Consider the following 22,407-nt stretch of genomic DNA (forward strand, 5'->3'; position numbering starts at 1 on the left):
TTAGGCAAACTGGGGGTGATGGCCTCAGGGCTCCGGGGAAAGGGGGAAAGGGGCACCTGCCCCAAGGGGGAGAAGCTGCGGCAGGGGAGATGCTCACCAGAGCAATACCTCAATGCCCCTCGCTGGGGTGGGGCCCAGAACAAAACCTTCGCACCCTCACAGCTCCTCTGGTCCAAAATGTGTCCCCAGATAAATCTCCTGCTGTCCCCACTGCCCCAGGGCCGCTGCCCTCTCCTGCCCCGCAGCTCCGTCTGTCCCTGCCGTGTCCCGCAGGACAAAGCGGCACCCCTGCCTTCAATCCGCGGGCACATCCCATCGCGGGCACATCCCCTGCCCTTACATCCCCTTCCCCAGCCTCGGCCGGCTCAGCAGCAGCTCCCCATCACCTCTCCCTGCACCTCTTCCCAGGGCCGCAGCTCCCTCTCCCTCTGTAAGCGGAGAGGTTCCCACCCCGTCAGGGGCTAGGCTTGCCAAATTCCAGCCGAGAGCACATTTTTACGGCATGACACCAGTGGGGCCCCGGCAGGAGCCGGCATGAGCTGCAGGCGTTCACCCGCGAGGCGCCGGTACCGGCGGAGCGGCGGCCGGTGCGCCCCCGCTTCCCTCGCTCTGCCCGTGGGAGCGCTCGCCAAATATTACAAAACATCCTCCCTCCTTCCCCCCCGGCTACAGGGCGCAGAGACACCCGCCGCCCGGCCCTCCCCACCCCGTCCATCCCCTTCCTTCCTCCCTGCTCCTTCCCAGGCAGCTGCTACGCCAGCGGCTTTCCGAGGAGCCCCGGGACAGGTAGCACACAGTGACAGAGCTTGCGACAAGCCTGCAGCTGCAAAGGTAGGAAGGAGAAGGGAGCCGAGGGCTGGGACACTCACCCAGAGCTCGCCTACTCAGGCTGGAGGGAGGAGGAGAGCAGGGACCGAGCGCTCCTGGGCTGCCCGGGGTGCAGGGCTGCCCCCGGCTCCACCAGCCCCCTGCCACGGCAAACCCTGGAGGACACCTCTGGGCAGCACCAGCTGCTGCTCTGCCTTCCGGGGAGCTGATCTCACGGCGTTCTGCCGGGCAGAGCGGGGCACCGGCACCTGCCGGGCCCTGTGGCCACGCCGGGCTCTCCTGCGGAGCCCTGGAGCCGGCCGGGATGCGATCTGCCGCCAGGCCGCTGTTGTGGCTCTGTTTTGGGTTGCTAAGGAGGCGCTGCCGGAGCCAGACGGGAGGATGATGTGTGCTGGCACGCTGCTCTCGCCGCCTGCCCTCCCTCGGGACCCTCGGCAACGGGAGATGCCCCCAGAGCTCCGAGCCAGCTCGCAGGGCTCAGGCACAGCTCTCCCTGTCCGAGGAGCTGTGCTGCTGCTCTGCCGGCACCGGAGGGCACGGCTGAGCTGCTCCAGGTACACTTCGAAGCCTGGTGCCGCCAGCTCCGGGCAGGTTTGCAGCTGGTGGCTCCAAGGAGGCATTTAAACAAACACCATCCATGTGACAGACCGGGCTCTCAGTCACAGACCCTGGAAACCTCTGCAAACTTCTGCCCCGGGCAGCAAGAAGGGCTTGGCTGCCTTTTTCCCAGGCACATGGAAATTTCCATGGAATTAGCACGAGGATAATTATTACCAGCTGCCCCTGGCAGACCGCAGTGACCCTGCTGGCCAGCTCCAGCGCTCCTCGGGGTGCTGCACAGCCCCACCTGAGCCGAGTTCTGCTGCTAAAGAGCAGAACCTCACAGCTGGGGCACATCTGGCTGGCTGCTGTGTGACTGGCACCCAGCCCTGCCTGCAGTGGCAGCTCTCCGGGCAGGATGCTGTGGCATTGTCTGCTTGTGGCTGTTCAAGGTGCTGTGACACTTGGCCCAGCCTCTGCTCATCTCCAGACCCCCAGGTGGGGCTGGGGGCTGCTCTGGGACTCCTGGGGGTCTGAGCATCACCTGTCACCGCTCTGAGGCCGAGGATGTGGCTCATAGGTGGTGACACTGGTCCTTCCTGTTGTTCTGAGGGGCTGGGAAAAGCTTAATCAGGTTTTTTTCTGCTAGTTTGTCAGGTTGAGGGAGCTCTGGGGGACTCTAAGGCCGAGGATGTGGCTCACAGGCAGTGACACTGATCCTTCCTGTTGTTCTGAGGGGCTCGGAAAAGCTTAATCAGGTTTTTTTTTCTGCTAGTTTGTCAGGTTGAGGGAGCTCTGGGGGGTGTGGTGAAGGACGTCACCATGTGGGTTCACCTCAGGGTTCTTGGATTTGGAAACTGGTTTTCTCTGCTGGTGTGCTACATAATTGTCACTTAATTTTGGTGCCTTCCCCCTCCTGACTTTCCCTGCAGGGTCTGCCCGGAAAGGCGGCAGTTTCCCAGCAATCCGTGTGTGTTTACTCCTCACAGGGTGGGACCCTGCCAAGGAGGGTGGGACCCTGCCAAGGAGGGTGGGGACTGCGGCCGAAATCGCCGAGCGTGGAGCCACAGTGCTGGCGTGTCCCCCGCCGTCTGTCCCTGGCTTACTTGGCATCCGTGGGCCCTTCCCAGATTTTTAAATGCTGTTTTTTAATGTGTGTGTGCTGGAGCCTTGGCTCCTGCTCAGATTCACCCCTCCAGTTTAGACCCCTGCTCCTACGGGAGGCACTTTGACAGGAAATGCTGAATTCCTGCCGCTGGGTAGCGGTCCTCAGCTCAGCAAAGCCTGGTGGAAGCATTTTTTCATTTCTGGGATGAGCTGCTGGAGCCTGGATGCAGCATCCCAGCCTGGAGTGCAGGCAGGTCCTGGCAGCTGCTGTCCAACAGATGGAGATGTCCCAGCCTGGCCCAGCCGGGCAGGGCAGCATTTCCAAATGCAGCACTCAGAAATGGCTGGAGGAAATTCCTTTGAAACCAAAGGCACAGGAATGGAAGGGCCAAGCCCTGGGAATTCTGCCCATGCCAGAGCCTGGCCCCTGGGCACGCTGACTCCACAGGAGGATGCTGAGCAGGGACTGCACATCCACTCCCAGAGCTCACTCCTGGCTGTTCCCCCTGAGCAGAGGCAGGGACTGCACATCCACTCCCAGAGCTCACTCCTGGCTGTTCCCCCTGAGCAGGGACTGCATGTCCACTCCCAGAGCTCACTGCTGCCCGTTCCCCCAGAGCAGGGATGAGCAGAGCAGGGACTGCATATCCACTCCCAGAGCTCACTGCTGGCTGTTCCCCCAGAGCAGGGATGAGCAGAGCAGAGCAGGGACTGCACGTCCACTCCCAGAGCTCACTGCTGCCCGTTCCCCCAGCAGGGATGAGGAGAAGCACAGCGTGTCCTGGGCTGCAAGGGGAGGAGGCACACAGTGACACACGGCACATAACGGGCAGTGTTTGGCCTTTACAACCCATGCAGGATGGCAGAGCAGTCCTAAACCCGCTCCAAGGGCTGCATCTTGGGCCTGGGAACCCAAAAGTCATCTCCTCACCTTCCTCACTTGCTGCCACACCCCATCAGGGCCTGGGGCTTCTGGCCAGTTTCCCCAGGGAAAGCAGAGGAGCTGCAGCAGGACCCAACAGAAGCTGCCAGGCTGTGGCTGGATTTGGAGCAGACCTGTCCTGGGCCACGCTCAGAGCCATTTCCTGATGGCTTTTCCTTCACCCACGTGGCCGTGGTGCAGTGCCAGGAGGCTGCAGCACCCCAGGACAGGTGCCACCAGTGGTGCAGGTGGCACCAGTGATGCAGGTGCCACAAGTGATGCAGGCAGGTGCCAGCAGTGCCCGGGCTGCTCAGTGGGGTGCAGGGTGTTCCTGCAGCACTGCCAGGGATTATCTGGCCTCATGCAGCAGGCAGGGCCCCATGCCACGTCCCACATGGCTGTCACCTGACTCAGCCCTGGTGACCGACCTGGTGACGATCGCAGCCCCCGACTGCTCCCCTGGCTCGCCGGCAGCACAGGTAACACTCGCTCCTCCTGGGGCATCTCAGGGCTCTGGGGTGGTCAGGGTGTTGTGGGAGCCCCCCTGCACGCAGAGGGGTCCCCATGGGTGTGCATGGCTGAGGGCACGCTGGGCAGGAGAGCAGTTGAGCCTGGCAGGACATTTTTTCGTCCAAGGAAAGTTTGGTTGGGTTTTTTTGTGTTTTTATTTTTATTTTTTTCTTTTTTTTAGGAAGGTGAGAGCTTTCAAGGGCATTGACACTTTTCTTGCCAAAAAACACTGCAGCTCCAGCCAGAACACCCTGACGGAGGAAAAAAAAAAAATGATTAATATTCCAGTTTTCAGTTTCTCAAAAGTAAAAAGCCTCAAATGTTGTCAGAAATGGATACATTCTCAGGCACTTTAATTAACAGCACTCCAACCGGGACATTTCCTCAGCAGGGTCACCTCTGAGCTTTTAAAGTGCGACCTTAAATCTTCCTCCCGTGGAGGGGTCTGGCTGCTCCCGACACCGGGGCTGGCTCTGTGGCTTCCCCTGCAGGGCAGCATTTGGGAAGAGGCTGTTCCCAGGGGAGAAATTACACCAGCACTTTATCAGGGCTTCTTGGCAGAGATCAGATGCCCTGCACAAGGGGCTCAGACCCCAATTTCTCGTTGAATGTGCAGTATGAGAGGCTGTGCTGGTGGCTGCTGAGACCTGGTAAATGAGCAGCTTCACCTTGGGCAACAGGGAGAATTTCTGCATGGAAAGAGTTGTCCAGCGCGGGCACAGGCTGTGGCGAACTCACCACTTTTGGAGGGATTTAACACACCTGTAGATGTGACACCTGGGCACACGGGGCAGTGCCAGTCTGGGCAGTGCTGGGTTATTTAGTGTTGGGCTTTTTCCAGGGCTTTTTCCACCCCAAGCGATTCCGTGGATCGATATTCCCACAGTCCCGCCCCGTGCCAGCCCCGCATCCGCCCGGGTCCCGTTGGGGTCGCGGTTCTGCCCCGCGGGAAGGGTCCGGGGGGCTCCCCCGCGACTGGGCTGGGGGAGCTGCTTGGGTACTGGGAGCTGAAAGGGAGACACTTGCTGGGATCAAAAGGAAAAGTGGAAACATCTTATCTGTATATCAAGCAAAACATTGTTGAGAACAGACATATTTTCTTTAAACGGGGTCCCTGTAAGGCTGTGTGTTTGCAAACAGTGGGCTCAGACAAGGAAAACAAGTGCGTTCTGCCCTTGTAACTGCTCGGTCCTTCCTTTATTTCCTGCACTCATCTCCTGCCTAGACATTAGAGGTGTTTTCAGGTGGGAAAGCCGTCCCAGTGTTGCCTGCGTGGCTGGAGCTGCTTCTTTCTGCCCCGTTGGACTCAGCTGTTTCTCCTTCCCACCTGCTTGCTCCACCTTGAGCAAACTTTGTTTTGTTCCTCCTGCCCTTTATCATCTTCCTGGTCCCTGTCCTGGCTGTTGTCCTCACTCTTTGCTGTCCCCATTCCTGCTGGTCGCCCAGGTTATGGGTTAGGGTGCTGCCTGCATTTCCCAAAATGACGGAGTCTGGAGTAAACTCAGGGATCTGGGGCCTGACAAGCACCTGATAAAAGCATTCCTGCCACATAACACAGATATTTTTAGCAAAGGGAGCAAAGGAGCTGAAGGGGGAGTCAATAAGCTGCATGATGAAGGCAGCTGCTTGTGTTCATCCGGCATCAGTGTGGAAATGGGGCTGGAGCCTGTTCCTTTTGAAATGAGCTCGCACCCACACGAGTGCATCAGCGAGATTAAGCTGCGCTTGGCATTTTTAAAATGCAGGAATAGCAGAGCATTCATTATCCCATCGGTCCTTTTCAGTGCAGCCACAAATGTCTGTATTTATCCATTTGCTGGCAGTCTGGTGAGGAAAGGCAGCTGGAGCCCGGGGCAGGCTGCTGGTGTCCAGGCTCGTGTGTGACAGTTGTGTCCTTTATTTCTATTTCTGTAGCGCTGTTTTGATGGAATGTGTAGCGGTGGGAACTGTCACATCCCAGCCCGGGAAGGGTCCCGGGGGAGCTGAACTGCTCGGCAGCGCTGTCCCACGCTGGGCATGGCTTTGGAGCTCGGCAGCGCTGCCGCAGGGGGTGACACCGGGGCTCCTCTGTGACACTCCGGCTCCCGCCGTGCTCTCGGGCAGATGGCAGAGCCCGAGATGGGAGCAGGTTGGTTCTGTCTGCCTTGAATTCCAGGGTTCTGCTGGGTCCGGGCTGTGCCCGGAGGTGTCCAGGCTGAGGTTCTGCCCAGGTCAGGAGGAGCAAAAGGAGCCCTGCGCTCCGGGGCCGGAGAGCTCGGCAGCGCTCGGAAACCCATCCTGGGGAGCCCTCTAGCGAGAGCAGCGCCCGCCCGAGCCCGCCGGGCTCCCGGGGCTGCCGCCGCGCCCGGGACATCCTCCGGGGGGCTGTCACACCTGGGGGGTACGCCGGGATGCTCCGGGATGCTCCCGTACCTGGGGAACGCCCGGGATGCTCCGGATGCTGCCGCACGCAGGGGATGCTGATCCCTGATCAATAGAATAGGTCGGAATAAAATGCAGCAACAGAAAAATGCTCCTGAAACACCTTGGACCTCCTCTCCTGCAGGAGATAAATGCTGTGTGGATAAGGTGCTTATTACAAGCTGTGAGGGGGGATTTACACAGCAGTGAAATATGGATTCGTGGTTTTTCTGCGTGATGATCTCTGGGTTTGTTGCCACCTTCCCCTGCTCTCCTTGTGTCCCATCCTGGTCCTGGCAGGGGAGTGAAAGGCCCCACTGCAGAGGAGCAGAGAGGCAGGAGTGGAGAGGAGAAATGAAACCCCACAAAAGATCTGTTTCTGAGCTAGAAATGTCAGTACTGGCTGCTGTGCCATGCCCAGAAAAGCTTCGAAGCCAGAAATAGGTGTTCTCCTGTCTAATGAAAGGGCTGAGAAGGGAAATTCCAGGTGCACGCCTTCCTCTGGCCTGGGGCACTGCAGCTCCAAACGCCACAGGTGTGGCTGTGAGATTCCTGATTCCTGTTCCTCAGCGTTATTCCCTTCCTGGGAACCGAGGTGCGGGGACACTGAGAGGAGTCGTGCACGCTGTGTTTTTGGGGTCAGGCAGAGGCTCTGCTGCCAGGCTGCCAGGAGGAAGTTCATCCCCAGTGTGAAGGGAAGGCCCATCTGGATGAGAGCTGTTATCCCTGGATGCAGCTGGCTTCCTGCAAGGATAAACATGAAAAGCTTAAGCAAGGTTTTGCCTCTTTTTGCAGCTTTTGTGATGACAGGACTCTTCAAGTTCCAAAATATTTGGGGCTCCACCTGTCCTCTGTGCAGCAGGGGCCGCTGCATTCCCCTCCTGGGAAGTGCAGGCAGTGTGAGAACCCTGGGTGGGGTTTTAGGCAGTTCAGCACAGCCAGAGACATCCGTGGGCTGCACATCCCTGTCCCTGAGCCGTGTGTGTGTGCAGGGCTTGGCACAGAGAGTCCTGTGACAGCAGAGAGGGAGGGGACAGCCGTGCCAAGGACAGCCCGTGCAGCTGCTGCCTGTGTGGGCTGCATCTCTGTGCCAGGATGGAAACTGCTGGCAGGTGTTTTTAAACAGGTCAGCACCCTCCCTGCTCTGCAGAGATGTGTTTGCTGACTGTGCCAAGCAGCGTTTGGCAGGCAGAGCCTCCGGTGTGACTGACAAAGTCAGGTTATCTCCTCGGTGGTGATTTGCAGCCAGTGCTGCTGCCAGGCTAGGTCAGGTGCCAAGCTGGAAAATGCCACTCGAGGCATTTTCTTAATTGCTCCTCGGTTGCAGCAGGTGGAAGCAGGCTCTGCCCCTGCACTGCTCTGGTATCTTCCTGCCCCAGGGCCCTGCGAGTCAGGAGCTCTGCAGGCAGCGTGGCTCCATCCTGCTGATCCTGTTCCTGCTGGCTCCTTCCCCGGGCGCTGGGTGGGATGGGGGATCCTCGCTGGATGCCCTGTGTGTGCACAGCCTGCACAAGGACAGGTTTTGATGATTTCCTGCTCTCGTGTGCCCCAGTTCCCTCATCCAGCAGGAGCTGTAGGAGTCAGCCCGTCGCACACAGCTCCTTCCCTCTGCAGCGGAGGTGCCTCGTCCTTGCTGCCGTGCCAGTGCTGCTGCTGCTGCTCCTGCTGCATTTTCTCGTTCCTCTGTGAGGTCCCTGCAGAGCTCCTCAGCTGCTCACGACCGCTGCTGCTCCCTGGGTTCAGGGGGAGGTGGGAAGGGGAAGCGGGAGCAGCGGGAGGATGAGGTCAGGCTGCAGCGTGGTGCTGCAGCGCGGCTCACGCTGAGGATCTGATGTAAAATTCATCTGCAGAAATCAGCTCTGCCTCTTTGGAGCGGGGAAGTGGGCTGTGCTCTGCTCACGGCAGCCATGGGCAACAGGATGTTGAGCTTCTGCTTTTTGCTTCAGACTCGTGGTTTTTGGCTAAGCTTCAGTAAGAGTCAGTCCCCTCTTGCTCGGTGTCCTCTACCTGGCAGCAGGGGAGTGTGCAGGGTCCCTTGTCCCCCAGGCCCTGGGGATGTGGGGGCCAGCGTGGTGCAGGGGCTGAGGTGTTCCCTGGGACCCACGTGCCTCTCCTGCCACTGGCCTGTGGTGGGAACTGGCAGCACCTCAGCTTTGGTTCACCCAGAGAAGTCTTTGGGGAAGCTTAGAAGTATTTTGGAAAGGGGTAAGAGATTTTCTTTTCAAGAGGATGGGCAGTAAAAGCACACAGGATGACACATATACCTAATAAGGACACCAAGAGAGGGAGGCCTGGAGAAAGGATCCCTGCAGGGAGGTTATTTGAGATGCTCAACGGTGAGTACTGAGCCCTTTGAAGCTTCCAGAGGCAGCCAGACCAGATGGACAGGTCTGCTCTGGCCCGGGGGCCTCTCTGTCCATGCAGAGGCATTCCCAGCCCCCAGAGCTGGCTGATGATTCACAGGGAAGCCGTGGGCTCAGCCTGCCATGGGAGCTCTTGGTGAGGTCAGCGAGGGCCAGCAGCGTTCTCTGCAGTGGGCCAGGCTTCTTTCACAGCAGGACAGTTGTCTGTCCTTCCCGAGGCCATCCCTGGTGCCGGGGTAAAGCAGTCAGGGTTCCAGGGAGCTGCCAAATGTCCGCAGCCAGCAACGCCACTGCCCGTGACAGATCTGCAGCCGAGCCCTGGACATTCCTGCCAGTGCTGCGGCACGGTGTCAGTAATGTTATCCTCCTCTCTCTAGCAAGCGTGTGGGAGGTGATGAATTTGGGAGTGGGAGCCCCCGTTAGGGGAAAAGTTCCTGAGGGAAAGCTCCCGAGGGAGGCCAGCAAGGTTGATTTCTGTGAGAACTGCCGGCTGTTATTTTTAAACAACAATAGTTTAATAAATAAATAAACTCGCTGCCACGGAAGGATATAGCATCAGCCAGGGCTGTCGAGGCCGGTATTTCCTTGGAAAATGGAAGGGACAGGTGTTTCCCTCCCCTGTGTTTGGCTCCTCAGCTCTGGGGAACCCCCTTCCTTGGGAAGGAGCGAGCCTTCCCGGTGGGACCGAGTCTTCCTGGGGGGAGTGAGGGTTCCTGGGGGGAGTGAGGGTTCCTGGGCGCTGCCTGCCCCCCAGGACAGCTCCCCGCCCGCGTGGGGTCTTCTCGGGCACGTCCAGAGTGGAAAGAATCTGTGTCCTGCCGGCTCTGTGACAGCACAGGTGCAACCACACAGACGTGGGATAAACCACCGCGGATCTGGTTTCACAGCTCCCTGCCCTTCACGCGGGGGCTCCCGGTGGCGGGGCGGGGGTAGGGGGGAAAAAGGCAGGGCGTCGCCAGGGCTGACAGCGACGTGCCCCAGCCCCGCCTTTGGGCAGAAATTGGCGAATTTGGCACTCCGCATCGGAGGGGACGGCGGCGGCTGTCGCCTCCCGAGGCGGGGGCTGCGGGGGGGCGCGGGGCCGGTCCGTCCCGGCGGGCGGTGCCGGGGGCGGGCGCTCCCCGCCGCCAGTGGCGCGGTGCGGGGGCGGGCGGCCCGAGCGGAGCGGGGAGCGATGGGGCCGCAGTGAGCCCGCCGGGGAGCGCAGGGAAGCGGGGCCGATGGCGTTCAGCGCCTGGCAGATCCTCTCGCCGGTGCAGTGGGCCCGCTGGACCTGGTCGGCGGTGCGGGGCGGGGGCAGCCCCGAGGAGGGGGACGGCGGGGCCGGTGCTGCCGAGGAGGAGGATGAGGAGGAGGACCAGGAGCCGCCGGCGGGGGGCTCGGCCCTCGGCTTCAGGCAAGTCACCCGCGGCCCCTTCCCCGCCCGCCCTCCCGCGGTGCCCGCATCCATGCGGGGCTGCGGGCGCGCCCTCCCCGGTCCTCTCCCCATCCTCCCCTCGCTCGCTGCCTGGCTGCCGGGGATCCCGCACCGCGCCGGGGGCTGGGGGGGCCGGCAGCTGCTTCCCGGAGGATGCTGGGGAGCGCAGGGCCGGAGCAGCCGGGCTCGCTCCCCGCGGCAGCCTCCGGGATGCTGCTGCTGCGGGGCTGCATGTCCTCGGAGGCCCGTGCTGTGTGCTCAGCCCGGGAGCCACCTGGCAGAAGGCCTCCGGCAGGGCTGGGGTGCACAGGGCTGATGTTTCACCTGCTCTCCCTTTTCCGTTTGCTAGCATGTCCCGCTGGACAGGAGCGAGTGGCCGGCCCGGATGCCCGCGGCCAGCCTGCAGCCTGGCTGGACGTGTGGGCTGTGGAGGATTTCAGAGGTAGCCTTGCAAGCAGTAATTCCTCACTCTTTCCCCCCCTCCCCCCCCCGGCAGCTCGGACTCCACTGATAATTTTGAGACCCCAGAAGCAGAAACACCGAGCTGCTCGCCTCTCAAGGAGTTCTGCGAGCCACCGGGACCGCCGGAGCCTGAGGCCGGGACCCAAGGTAAAGAGCCAGCGTGCTCCTTCTGCTCCTGCTCTTGGTGCTCTGCTCCGCTGGCAGAAAGGCAGGGTGGGGTCAAGGAGTAAAATTCCCTGACTTTGAGTAATGCCTGGCACACTTTTGGTGGTTAATGGCCTGGGCAGTTCAAATGCCAGGGCTGGGCTGGGCGCTCCACAAAGAGCTGTGATGGGCTGATTGGGAGGAATCCCAGGGTGCTGTTGAATTGCTTTATCAGTTAAACGTTCCTCTGACACTTCCTCTGCAGCCTGGGGGCTGCCCTGACTGCTGCTGGCTGGTGGGACCTTTCTCATGTGTCACTCACCCCTGGCTCCTGCACAGGAGTGGCAAGATGCCAGGTTTGTGTCCCCCAGGTTGGTCAGTGGTGGGGATTTCATTGCACAGGCCATTTTTCCTTGGAGTTAGGTGCCAGGTGTCCTCACTGAGTAACTTCTGTTAAAGATGCAAGAGCTCAATGCTGCTAAACCCCATTTTTTGAGAAATTGCAGGGGATCTGCTCTAACTGTGTGGGGTTTCCTTTGCTGGTGGGTCCTGAGCTCTTTTGCAGGTTTATCCCTGTATCCCACACTGCTGCTGCTCCCCTGAGTGTGACTCCCCATTAGCCCATGGCCTTCTGAGCTCCAGCTCCCCACTGTCTCCATTTCCTCCTCTTCAGGAGTTTGTGCTGGTGTCCATGGCTGATCTTGGTGTTTATCTCTGTTTTTGTGCTGCTGGGAGGAAGCCTTGAAGCTCTGGCACTGCTGCAACAGCCCACAGGGGTTATCAGGGCAGGGCAGGGAGGAGATCTCCCCTTCCACGTGCTCTCAGTGGCTGGGCAGTGCCAGGGTGTCTGTGAGCCCCGGGGTGCTGTGCACGAGAGCAGCCTCTCCAAGGCACAGGGCAGTTTGTGGTGGGTCAGGCAGTCATGGACAGGCTGTCCTGAGCATTCCCTGCCCTCTCCTGCCCCTCATGCTGCAGACCCTGGTACTGATGTGCAATGTTGTGCTTTCCTTCAGTGCAGCAGTGGCTGAGAACTTTTTGTGGGGCTGGTTTCAGAGCAGTGGGCTCAGTCCAGACCTTCTGTGCAGAAGCCCAGGCACAGGATGCTGTGGCTCTCCATCTCCTGTGGTGTTGCTCTGCTTTGGGGTGGATCTGGGTGCTCGTCCATCGCTGTGGAAAACTCCTGTTTGTCTGCTGTGATGGAGGGAGTGCTCTGTTCGTGCTTCCAATAATCACAGCTCTTGGAATAATCCTTTTAAGAAGGGATGATAGAAACATCTTTACTTTGGGGATAATGCCTGGGAAGAGGGGGGAGAGATAAAGGCTTTCCTAGCAGGTAGGAGGATCATTTCTGGCACAGCCTAGGGAAGCACATTGCTTCAGACTCTGGGGTGTCACTGTTCCCCTTGTCCTGGGATGAGCATCTCCTGCTCAGCAGCGAGGGAGTATCTGCTCCTGCACACAAAGCTCCCAGTGTTCTGGAGACAGGGGCATGATCTCCAGCAAAAGCTGTTTTTCTGTGCTGGCTGGCAGAGAGTGGGATGTCAGAGCGGGCAGAGCCAAACTGTGGTGCCACCACACTTGGCTCCAGCCCTTCCCTTCCCCTGTCCCTGGCTGTGTCTGTTCAGTTCGTCAGGAATGGTGGAGAGAAAGGATTTGCCCGGGTGTGGGTGGGTTTGCAGCATGCAGAGGCACCCTGGGCTGTCACAGCACCAGTGCAATCCGTGTGTTAAGGCCTCATCTTTGCATTCTGCTGCTGCACAGCAGTCCCAGCCCTTGGGGCCAGCTGCAGCTCGGGAGCAGCAGTGGCACAGAGGCAATCTTGTGTCGTGGCTGCTTGTCAGCACAGGGAGCTGCTCCCTGCTCCCTGCAGTGCCTGGGGAGCAGCTGCTGGCCCTGCTGGGCTCTGTGGGGACAGTGCCAGGGCAGGCACAGCACCCCTGGCCTTGAGGGACAGCCAGGAGCCAGCACTGTCTGCTGTGTAGCTGCAGTCTCACCCTGCCCTGGGAATAAATAGGGTGAGGAATGGCAGAAGCTGTGACTCCAGGGCTGGCTGCTCCATGCACAGCCAAGAGGTGACCTGCTGTGTTAAACCCTGTCCTTGGGGACAAAAATTCAGCCCTGGAGGGGGCTACAGTGAGGGTTTGTGCCCACTGAGGATCACTCAATTTGTGGTCTTGGATGGTGGGACTATTTCCATCCCATTCTTGCTCGAGTTACCTGCAGCAGATATTTTGCACAAGGAAATGAGCAGAAGCAGCAAACGTAGAGCCAGCAGTGCTGGGAGCTGCCGTTGCCCTGATGCAGGGCACGTGTTTTCCGGTGCGTTAGCAGCATCCTCCCTCCCTCTGCCGGTATGCTAATTCTTAACAGAATAGATTTAAAAATAGATCAAGGGCTGTTAGACACAAACGGAAAGCGGTGGTTGGTGATCTAGGGCTGAGCTGGGTGTGTGGGGCAGATATCCTGTGCTGAGGCAGGGAAGTGTGTGACTCACAGCCCTGAGCTGAGTCCAGAGGGGCTGTTCTGGCACAGGGATCGCTGCCTGTGGGATGGAAAGGGATGGAAAGGGCTCTGAGCCTTTGCCTGGCAGCACTGCCAAGTGCTCCTGGTTCGTTGGAGGGATGGCACGTTGGAAAGCTGTTTTAAGTCAGTATTTGTGTTTAATTTCAGCCCGAGGAAGACGAGCAAAGCAATTATAATGCAGAGGCACAACGTGTCTATTACTGCGGTGCCAGACTGTCCTGCTTGCTTTTCTTTTAGAAAGTAAAAAAAAAAAAATCACTGTTTTCGCTTTGTAGCATCCCCTGCAGGTACTCAGCTGGATGTGGAGCAGGTTTGCAGCCTGAGCACAGCCAGGACAGCGGGTGTGGGTGAGATCCAACGTGCCCTGTGCTGGGCGTGTGTTTGGGACAGACCCTGGGGTCGCTGTGTGTGCCATGCTCTGACAGTGTCCATGTTCCTGCTGGGACTGAGCTGTCCCCTGCTGCAGGGTGCAGTGCCAGGGGTGGAACAGGACACCTCAGGGTCACCTCAGGGACACCTCAGGGTCATCTTTCCAGGATGCTGCAGTAAGGCATCTGCTGGGATGCCTGGCTGATCCAAGAGGCAGAGCTGCGTGTTCTCCGTGGCTGCCAGCCCACCTTCTCCTGGGCTGTTCAGCACAGATTTGGCCCAGAAGGAGGATTTGAGCAGTGACAGGGCTGGGGGACAGCTGCAGGAGTGGGGGACAAGCTGGTTTCCCTGGCAGGAGGCACGAGAGAAGGGAGTACGTGCGGAGCCAGCACGGCTGCTCACAACGTGACTGCCTGGGGCTGGGGGAGAGCTCAGGAGGAGCAGGGAGAGCTGCAGGCAGTGTGCAGGGCTTGGGGAGGGCTCCGTGGGGGGAGCCAGGGCTGCTCTGAGGTGTCACCAGGGCTGGGCTCATAGCCTGGCTCTCCCTGTGCACCCCAAGGAACGCCCTTCAGGCTTTCTGCATCCTGTGTAATTGTTCCTGCAGGAACCAGCTCCTGTGTTTGAGGCAGAAGAAATGCAGAGGGGGAGGAACTAGGGGAAACCCCCCCGAGCTTGCAGGAGGGACATTTCTGCTGTAAAAGATTTCCAAAGCCATCAGAGAGCACCTGAGCCTGCTGCCTCCCAGTATATCCCAGTTCCTTAGCTCTCAGACTGGCTGCAGGAGGGGCTGAGGAGCTGAGCACTCCTGGCTGCAGAAAACCAGGGGATCACAAAACTGCAGAACCTGGGTGGGTGCTTCTTCTGATTTTTGTGGGAAAACAATTCTAAGCTACGGCCACATGCACCACGCTCCTTTCCTCCCCACCCTGCAGACACCAGGGCATGGAGAGGCAGTTTGTGTGCTGGCTGCTTGTTATTCAAGGAGTAATTACTCATTGCTTGGGTTAGAAACCAGGATGGGCTCATGTCTGTGAGAACGGCGGCTGCCAAACCTTCTGCTGGGAACGCAAAATGCACTTAAATAGTCCTTTTGCCCTGGCTTTGAAGTCTGTTCTTCTTTTCAGGGCTGTCTCAGGAAGGCTTCAAACAGCTGAGCAGCACAGCAAGTGTAATAAAGTTTTCTTTGGGGTCTGTTAAGGAGGTTTTCCTGGTTCCTAATGATGGGAAGGCCTGCCAGGCTCTGCCTCAGACTGTTTCCTGGCTGCACTCCAAGTACTCATCCACTGGATTTGTGTTTACTGATGCATTTTCTGGGGCATCAAGGCAACTTCTACTTGGAGGGAGCTTTTTTTTTTGCAGTCAGAGGAAGCATTTTTGCAGTCTCAGAGAGGACACAGACCCTCATGATTCATTTTCATGGCTTTTTGCATCCTGGGGGATCAATTATGCTAACCACGAGCCATCAACTGAGTCAGGATTGTTGGCTCCACGTCCTGGATTAGTCCTGGGACCAGATATTTGCCTGATTCCCTGTTCCTCTGCCAGCCTGTGGCTCGCTTTGTTACCAGCACACAGGAGCCAGTTACAAATGCCTGGTGATAGGAAAAACCTCTCCTGGGTGCTCAGGGGTCTGTGGGGGCAGCTGGTTGGGGTCCCCCTGCCAAACAGGGGGGATGCTCGAGGTGACTCCAGCTGTCACCTCTTTGCCAGGGCAGGGCTGGGGCAGGGACAGGCAGATTTCCTCTTCATCACCCAGGCTGCTCTTTGCAGACAGGTTTTCAAGCCAGTTTGGTCCTTGGGAGAGTACCGGTTCTGCTCTGCCCTTGGAGGACGTGGCTGACTGTGTCTCCCTAGAAAGGAGCCTGTGAGGGCTGCAGCTTCCACCTGCTCCCTGGTGGGTGCTGGGCATGCCAGCATCCTGTCTCACCTTCTCCCAGGAGTCTGAGCCATTGTGCCTGGTTGAGGGGCAGGAGAAACACCTGATGTTTTCCTCTCGTGCCTTGGCACACCTGCAGCGCAAGCCTGGCTCTGGGTGCACGGTGGGTGCAGCTTTCAGGGTGCCCCAGTAGGTAAAGGATCTTCTCCATCCCTTGATGTCAAAGAAAAGATTAAACAGTAAAAGGATTGAGGGGAAAGGATTGGAGTAACGGTGATTAAGCCATGGATCAGGATTTGTCATTAGCAGATGCTGACAGCAGTGTGGAGAGCCTGCTGTGACTACAGCAGGATTTCTGCAGGTGAGAGGAGCTCCTGTGGGGCAGCTTCTCCTGCCTGGTGCACATCCAGCAGGGCAGCCCCAGTTCTGGGTGACCCCCAGATCCCTCCTGCAGCCAGATTCTGCTCCTTCACTGAGCACACCTTCCCATTCCCCTTCTCCCTGGGGCCTGCTGGTTCACATTTTGCGGTGTTGTCTCGTGCTGTGCGTCCCTGAGCTCTTCTCACTGATTTTTAACTCTGCCCAAGCGAGCAATGACTCCCTGTCGTGTGGCAGGAGGGAAGCTGAGACCTGACTCAGTGGATCCCCCATAAAATCCAACCCTGGAGCAGCTGTGAGGAGGGAGCAGGAAGCCCTTCTGAGAGGAGTGCACTGCAGGTCAGGGTTTAACCATCTCCTTTTATCTTTCCAGAGCCACGTGGCCATGGTGACCTGCTGGTAGGGGAACCCCACTGGGACAGCTCACCTGGGAAGCACTCCAAAGATGAGGCTCAAGCAGAGATTGGAGCCCCTAAAGCCAGTTTGGATGCTAAAGGGGAAACTGACCCCGACAGCTCACCTCTGATGCAGCCCTTGGCCGGGCTGGGCTGCCAGGCTGACCCTGCTCACGCTGCTGGGGAGCCAGCCCCCCTGCCCCATGTGGGCACAGCCCCCTGGGAGCGGGCCATGCCAGGAGGGGACCCTGGCACAGGGCTGGTGGAGCTGGGGGCTGATGTCCTGGGCCAGGAGCAGCTCAGGAAGGGGAAAACACCTTCGCTGGGGAGGAAAGCAGATGAAGGCACAGAGGAGACCCAGCGTGAGCCTGAGCAGCATGACAGGAGTGTGAGCCCCTTTGTGGCAGGGGTCTGCCAGCTGCAGAGCTCTGCCCCAGCAGCCCCACAACGCCTTCCCCATCCCGGTGAGCTGGGGGGGGACCCGGCTCTGGAGGCCCCAGGGCAGGTCCCAAAACCTGGGGCTGATTGTACAGAGGCTAAAGAGAGCGTGGAGGCCAAGCCAGCTTCACCCAGGAGGGGCAGCAGGATCCCAGCCAGCAAGCTGACACCGAAGAGGCACAGAGAGTCCCCCAAGAAAGCAGCTGAGGATGCAGAGAGTGGTCCCACAGAGCCACCCCCACCCCGGGGCTCCTGCCAGCTGGGTCCCACGGGCTGGGACAGCCCTGGCCTCAGCTCTCTCAGTGGCAGCTCAGCGCTGCAGAATTCTCCAGTTCTCCCCAAGGGCTCTTACCAGTTTGACCCCAATAACTTTGACTCCATGGATCCGTTCAAGCCCACCAAGACGCTTGCCAGCGCCGACGCTGACTCCTGCTCCACGGCAGATAACAGCCTCAATGAAATCCTGGAATCTCAGACACTGGAGATGCAGGACGATGCTCTGAAAGGCAGAGACTCCCCCAAGAAGCCCAAGTCACGCCTGATAACGTGAGTGCCAGTGTGTCAGAGCTGGGGCTGCAGCCCCCCTGTGCTCCCCAGGGGCAGGCAGAGCTGCTCTGGTGATGGTGGTGATGGTGGTGATGGTGCTCCTGCCCTGGTGGTGGTGATGGTGGTGATGGTGGTGGTGGTGCTCCTGCCCTGGTGGTGGTGATGGTGGTGATGGTGCTCCTGCCCTGGTGGTGCCTCCCGAGCGAGCCCCAGATGCTGCTGTGCACCCCAGGTTCTGCTGGTGGCTCAGTTTTCTCCTCCTGTGCCTGTCAGTAGCGCTGGTGGGAGGAGAGGGAGCAGTGTTCTGGAGCAGTGCCAGTGTCCTGAGTCCCAGGGGAAGGCTGGATTGGGACCTGCTTGTGGGATCACCTCTTTGGAAACCCCTTGGGGGTCCAGCTGGTGGGTCAGGGTGTAGATGTGGTGTCAGAGGAAACCCACAGGGGAGGCTGGAGCTGATGTGTTTGCTAGGGATGTGCAGGAGCTGGTGGATGCAGGTGTGCTTGGTCACATGTAGCTGAGACACTTGGTGAGCTGCCACCGAGTTTCTGTTTTATGTCAGAGAAAGAGAACAGGTTGGACAGGCAGTCTCTCGCTCTGCTGTTGGATTCTCCAGTGAGAAAATTAGATAGTGGGTTTTAACAGTGAAAGAGAAAACCTCACAGGCAAAAATCAGGCTGTGTTGGATGTTTTTGTCCAGGAAATACTTTACAGAGTAGATAAAAAATTTGTAAGAGCTGGTGTGTGGCTGTGAGTGAGCAGAGCCAGTGGGGAGGGGAAGCAGCAGGGAATTCTCTGCTCTCTCTCTGTCACCTTGGAGCAGCACGGGCAGCAGGGTATAGCCCTGGCAGCGAGGTTTGTGTTTGGATCTCACCCCGCTGCTGTGGGCAGCAAAGGCAGGCTCAGAGTGTCCCGTGTGTGTGTGTGCCTTCCCAAAGACTGAGCTAGGCAGCTCGCCGTGCTTCTCAGAGCAGAGTTAACATCCAGGTCTTTTCACACACTCTTCTTCAGGTCTTTTCACACACTCTTCTTCTCTCCATCTGTCTGTCTCTCTCCCTGTCCGTGCTTTGGTGCATCAGGACTACTGAGCAAGTGAAATTTCTCTGTTTTCTGTTGTAAGTACTCTCTCCTGTATTCCTTTTCTTTTCCTTTGCTGTTTTTATCCTCTCTCTGGGTGTGTGCTGCCCCACTCGTCTCCATGGCATGCTGGCTCCTTCTGCCCTTTGACTTGTGCTCTCTGCTGTCTGGTTTGTGTCCCGCAGCCCTCGGCAGGGTCCCCAGGGTGGCCTGGCCTGGTGAGTGCCTGGGAGTGAGGGAGAAGAGCTGGGCTGAGCTGGGCTGAGCTGGGCTGAGCTGCACCGGAGGCACACGCCTGTGCTTGTCCTCGCAGCATGCCGCCCTGCAGCATCTTCTGATGGTGGACAAGTGCTCCAAACCTCCAGCTCATGGAGGTGCAATCCAGAGCTGTTATCCTGCTGCTGGGGGGGGAGCTCAAACCATCTGCCAAACCCTGGCACAGGAGAGGGTGCAGAAAAGAAGAGGGTGAGGACGTGACAAGTTGGACTTGCTCGTGGCAGGGCACGAGGGAGAGAACCAGTCCCGATCCTTCGGTGTGAGCATGGCAGCGTGCAGAGAACTGGAGGGGCAGCAGGGTTGGTGCAATCCAGAGCTGTTATCCTGCTGCTGGGGGGGGGGAGCTCAAACCATCTGCCAAACCCTGGCACAGGAGAGGGTGCAGAAAAGAAGAGGGTGAGGACGTGACAAGTTGGACTTGCTCGTGGCAGGGCACGCTGGAGAGAACCAGTCCTGATCCTTCGGTGTGAGCATGGCAGCGCGCAGAGAAGCCCCCGTGTGCCGCTCCTCGTGCTCTGCTGCGCTCGTGTGCGGTGGGCTGGGGGGGCTGCACAGCACCAGAGGGTGGGGGCAGTTCCCTGAAGCTGGCAGCAGCTCGCTGCAGCCCTGCTCGAGCCCTTGCCTGTGTCGCTGCGTGGGGAGTGCCGTGGCTGGAGGCTGGGATCCCTCCCCAGTGCCCGCAGTGGCTGTCACACGAGCTGTTCCAGCTCAGCAAGCGTCTCCTGGGGGTCAGACGTGGCCGGGAGCCTGGGAGGTCCCTGAGTGTGGAGCGTGAGGGGGTGAGATGCAGGAGAAGAGCTCGTGCTGTGCCACCGCTGCTGTGTCCGGGCTGATGCCCGGTGCGGGGGGATGCGGCCGTGCCTGCAGCCCTGCACGGGTGGCCTCTGGATGGGTCTTCAGGAACATGGGATGAAGTTCTAGGGACAGCCTCCTCACTGGAGGGCAAGGAGACCACCTGCAAGACCTCCTTGGGCTAAACTTCCCCCCGAGGGGCAGCGTTTGCGCCAGGCGGAGCGTTTGTTTGAGCACAGCACCTTGCCCTGGCCGAGCGGGCCTGACTCACCTGGGAGATGTGGATGCTGTGAAGAAGCCCCAGAAAAACTTCCAGCTGCAGGGACAGGGCATGAAACAGCCTGGATGTGGTTCTTCCTGCAGAAAGTTGACATGCACCGAAGCCTGGGCGCCGTTGTGCTGGACACGCAGGGCGAGGGAGATCCTTCAGTGCCCGCGCCTTGGCAGTGCCTCTCTCACCATCAGCCTCTTGGGGTCCTTGCTCTCTCTGCTCCTTACCTTCCTCAGGAATAAACACCTCACAGACAAACCCAACTTCTGTGTAGTCGTGTCTTTTGTTTGCCTGTCCCTTCTGTTCCTCCCAGAAGCTGCTCTGCCTCGGTGTTCACTGGTGAGTGGGGTGCTGGCACGCGGTGGGTGCAACGCTGGTGCTGGGACTGCCTCCCCCTGCTTGGGCTGTCTGGCACGCACCCCACATCCCCCTCACTGCCCCTGAACCCCCCTCAGCTGCTGCTCCTCTCTCCTGCAGGAGCGGCTGCAAGGTGAAGCAGCACGAGGCGCAGCCCCTGGTCCTGGACATCAGCGCTCAGGTACGTGGGGTCTCACCCCAGAGCTGCGGGCTGGGCACAGGGTGCTGGGCACAGGGTGCTGGGGAGAGCTGGGCAGGCTGAGCTTCAGGCTGGCATCTTCCCTGTGGGCAGTTCCTGATGGGGAGGGAGGGAGGAGGGCTGGTGGGGGGGCAGGCAGCTCGCCTGTGGATTTTAAGCTTTCTTTGCAGTATCCAGCAGCTCACCTGGTGGCCTGATCCCCGCCGATCTTGCTTAACTGCATGCTTTGGTCCTGCAGGATGAAGGAGTGTTGATCTCAGAAATCCCAGATATTACCAACCGGGATGGACGTGCCACTGATGAGGAGAAGTTGGCCTCCACCACCTCCACGCAGAAACCAACAGGGCTGGAGAAGAAGGCTGAGGCAGAAGATGACCTGGAGTACTTTGAGTGCTCCAACGTGCCCGTGTCTGCAGGGAAGCACAGAGCAGAGGCAGGTGAGGAGCATCCTGCTTGCCTTCAGCTCTGGGAATGCACCCTGACTGCACCCAGGGAGCCTCTGCAGCCTCTGGCAAGGAACTGGTGCTGCAGCCTCATCTGAGTTCATTTACACTGACAGGGCTAAAGGCTGCTGCAGGTTCTAATGCAACCTCCCACTGCTTTCCTGCACTGTTTCCAGGATGGAAAACGATGGTTCAGGCTGTGTTTATTTAGACTTTGGGTACAGAGCACTCTCCCCACGGTGCTGCAGTGGGATGTGGCTCAGGCACGAGGTTCCCTGCCAGCAGTGCTCACTGCTGAGCAGAGCAATTGTCCAGCATTCAGAGCATCCTGCCCTGACTCCTGGGCTGCAGGATCCCTGCTTAGAGCCTGTGTCTGGAGCAGAGCTGCCAGGGCTTGGCACAGGGCTGTGGCTGATGGAGATCTCAATAATGCCTACACAGACCCAATTATTGCTCCTGGTGGAATTCTGCCGTCAGTTTCCCACGTAATTAGCCTCTCTGACCAAGCCATTACAAAATAATTAAAAGCCAGGCAACATGACATTTAATCAATAGCCAAGTCCTAGGTGCAAGCAGGAGAAGTCACCACGGGGAGGGGTTGCAGCCTCTCCTCCGCAGGAACCCATTAATCATTTCTCCCGATGGCTGTGCTGCCTGCCAGCTCCATGGAGAATGGTTCTTTGTCCTCAGGGGAGGAAAATCTGACAGTCAGGGGAGAGGCTGGAGGGTTTATTTATTGCTGCTGGTCTCAGAGGGCCAGGCAGGTGCACGGGCTCGCTGCTCTGTGCAGGGATGGGGTGGGAGCTGTGGGATAAGTGGAGGGAAGCAGTGGGAAGTGTGCAGTGTTACCTGACCCTTCCTCTCCAAGCTGAGCTCTAAACACGCTGTTCTCTGCCTGCTCAGCACACGAATCGTGCCTGCAGTTGTGTGAGTGATTTGGGTGTCCTGTGAGGCAGGGTGTCCCCAGGTCGGGGTGTCCCCTAGGTTGGGGTGTCCCTCCTGTGAGGCAGAGTGTCCCCTAGGTCAGGGTGTCCCTCCTGTGAGGCAGGGTGTCCTGTGAGACAGGGTGTCTCCAGGCTGGGGTGTCCCTCCTGTGATGCAGAGTGTCCCCAGGTTGGGGTGTCCTGTGAGGCACGTTGTCCCCCAGGTCAGGGTGTCCTGTGAAACAGTGTCCCCTAGGTCGGAGTGTCCCTCCTGTGAAACAGAGTCCCAGATTGGGGTGTTCCTCCTGTGAGACAGAGTCCCAGATTGGGGTGTCCCTCCTATGAGGCAGGATGTCCCCAGGTCGGGGTGTCCCCCAGGTCAGGGTATCCCTCTTGTGAGGCAGGGTGTCCTGTGAAGCAGAGTGTCCCCAGGTTGGGGTGTCCTGTGAAGCAGAGTGTCTCCAGGTTGGGGTGTCCCTCCTGTGAGTCGGGGTGTCCCCTAGGTCGGGGTGTCCCCCAGGTCAGGGTGTCCCCCAGGTCGGGGTGTCCCCCAGGTCAGGGTGTCCCCCAGGTCAGGGTGTCCCCTAGGTCGGGGTGTCCCCTAGGTCGGGGTGTCCCACACCTTGCAGATGGGGAGATGTTTTTTATCTCCTGTGCTGTTAAGAGCAGCAGGGGCCGTGTGGCAGGTCCTTCGGGGGCTGTTGGGGCTGGCTGGCATGGGCTGGTGCTCTGCTCTGCCCCAGCACCCTGCTGGAGTGCAGAATGTCCTGAGCCCCTTGGTCCCAGCCCTGGGGACACGGGCACAGCCTGAGCTGCCACCAGAGGGGAGTGTTGGTTTGCACTGCAGCAGTGCT

General features: G+C 59.1%; 1 protein-coding gene across 6 annotated transcripts in view; it reads left to right on the forward strand.

Moving 5' to 3' along the window:
• The first annotated feature begins 708 nt into the window (after positions 1 to 708).
• Positions 709 to 22,407, forward strand: part of TACC1 (transforming acidic coiled-coil containing protein 1) — a 30,460-nt gene continuing 8,761 nt past the window's right edge. For 2 of the 6 annotated variants that reach the window (XM_041478066.1, XM_041478058.1), the window contains exons 1-6: positions 9,704 to 10,066; positions 10,584 to 10,696; positions 16,213 to 17,218; positions 18,295 to 18,330; positions 20,109 to 20,169; positions 20,426 to 20,624. In XM_041478066.1, coding sequence (XP_041334000.1) covers positions 9,891 to 10,066; positions 10,584 to 10,696; positions 16,213 to 17,218; positions 18,295 to 18,330; positions 20,109 to 20,169; positions 20,426 to 20,624 — 1,591 coding nt within the window. In that variant the 5' untranslated portion in view covers positions 9,704 to 9,890. Of the gene's footprint in view, positions 832 to 3,275; positions 3,877 to 9,703; positions 10,067 to 10,583; positions 10,697 to 16,212; positions 17,219 to 18,294; positions 18,331 to 20,108; positions 20,170 to 20,425; positions 20,625 to 22,407 lie in introns of those variants that run through there. The other 4 variants (XM_041478084.1, XM_041478090.1, XM_041478076.1 and 1 more) reach the window with 4 other exon arrangements.

Source organism: Pyrgilauda ruficollis, unplaced genomic scaffold (assembly GCF_017590135.1).
Source record: "Pyrgilauda ruficollis isolate IOZ18807 unplaced genomic scaffold, ASM1759013v1 scaffold113, whole genome shotgun sequence".
Classification (NCBI taxonomy): domain Eukaryota; kingdom Metazoa; phylum Chordata; class Aves; order Passeriformes; family Passeridae; genus Pyrgilauda; species Pyrgilauda ruficollis.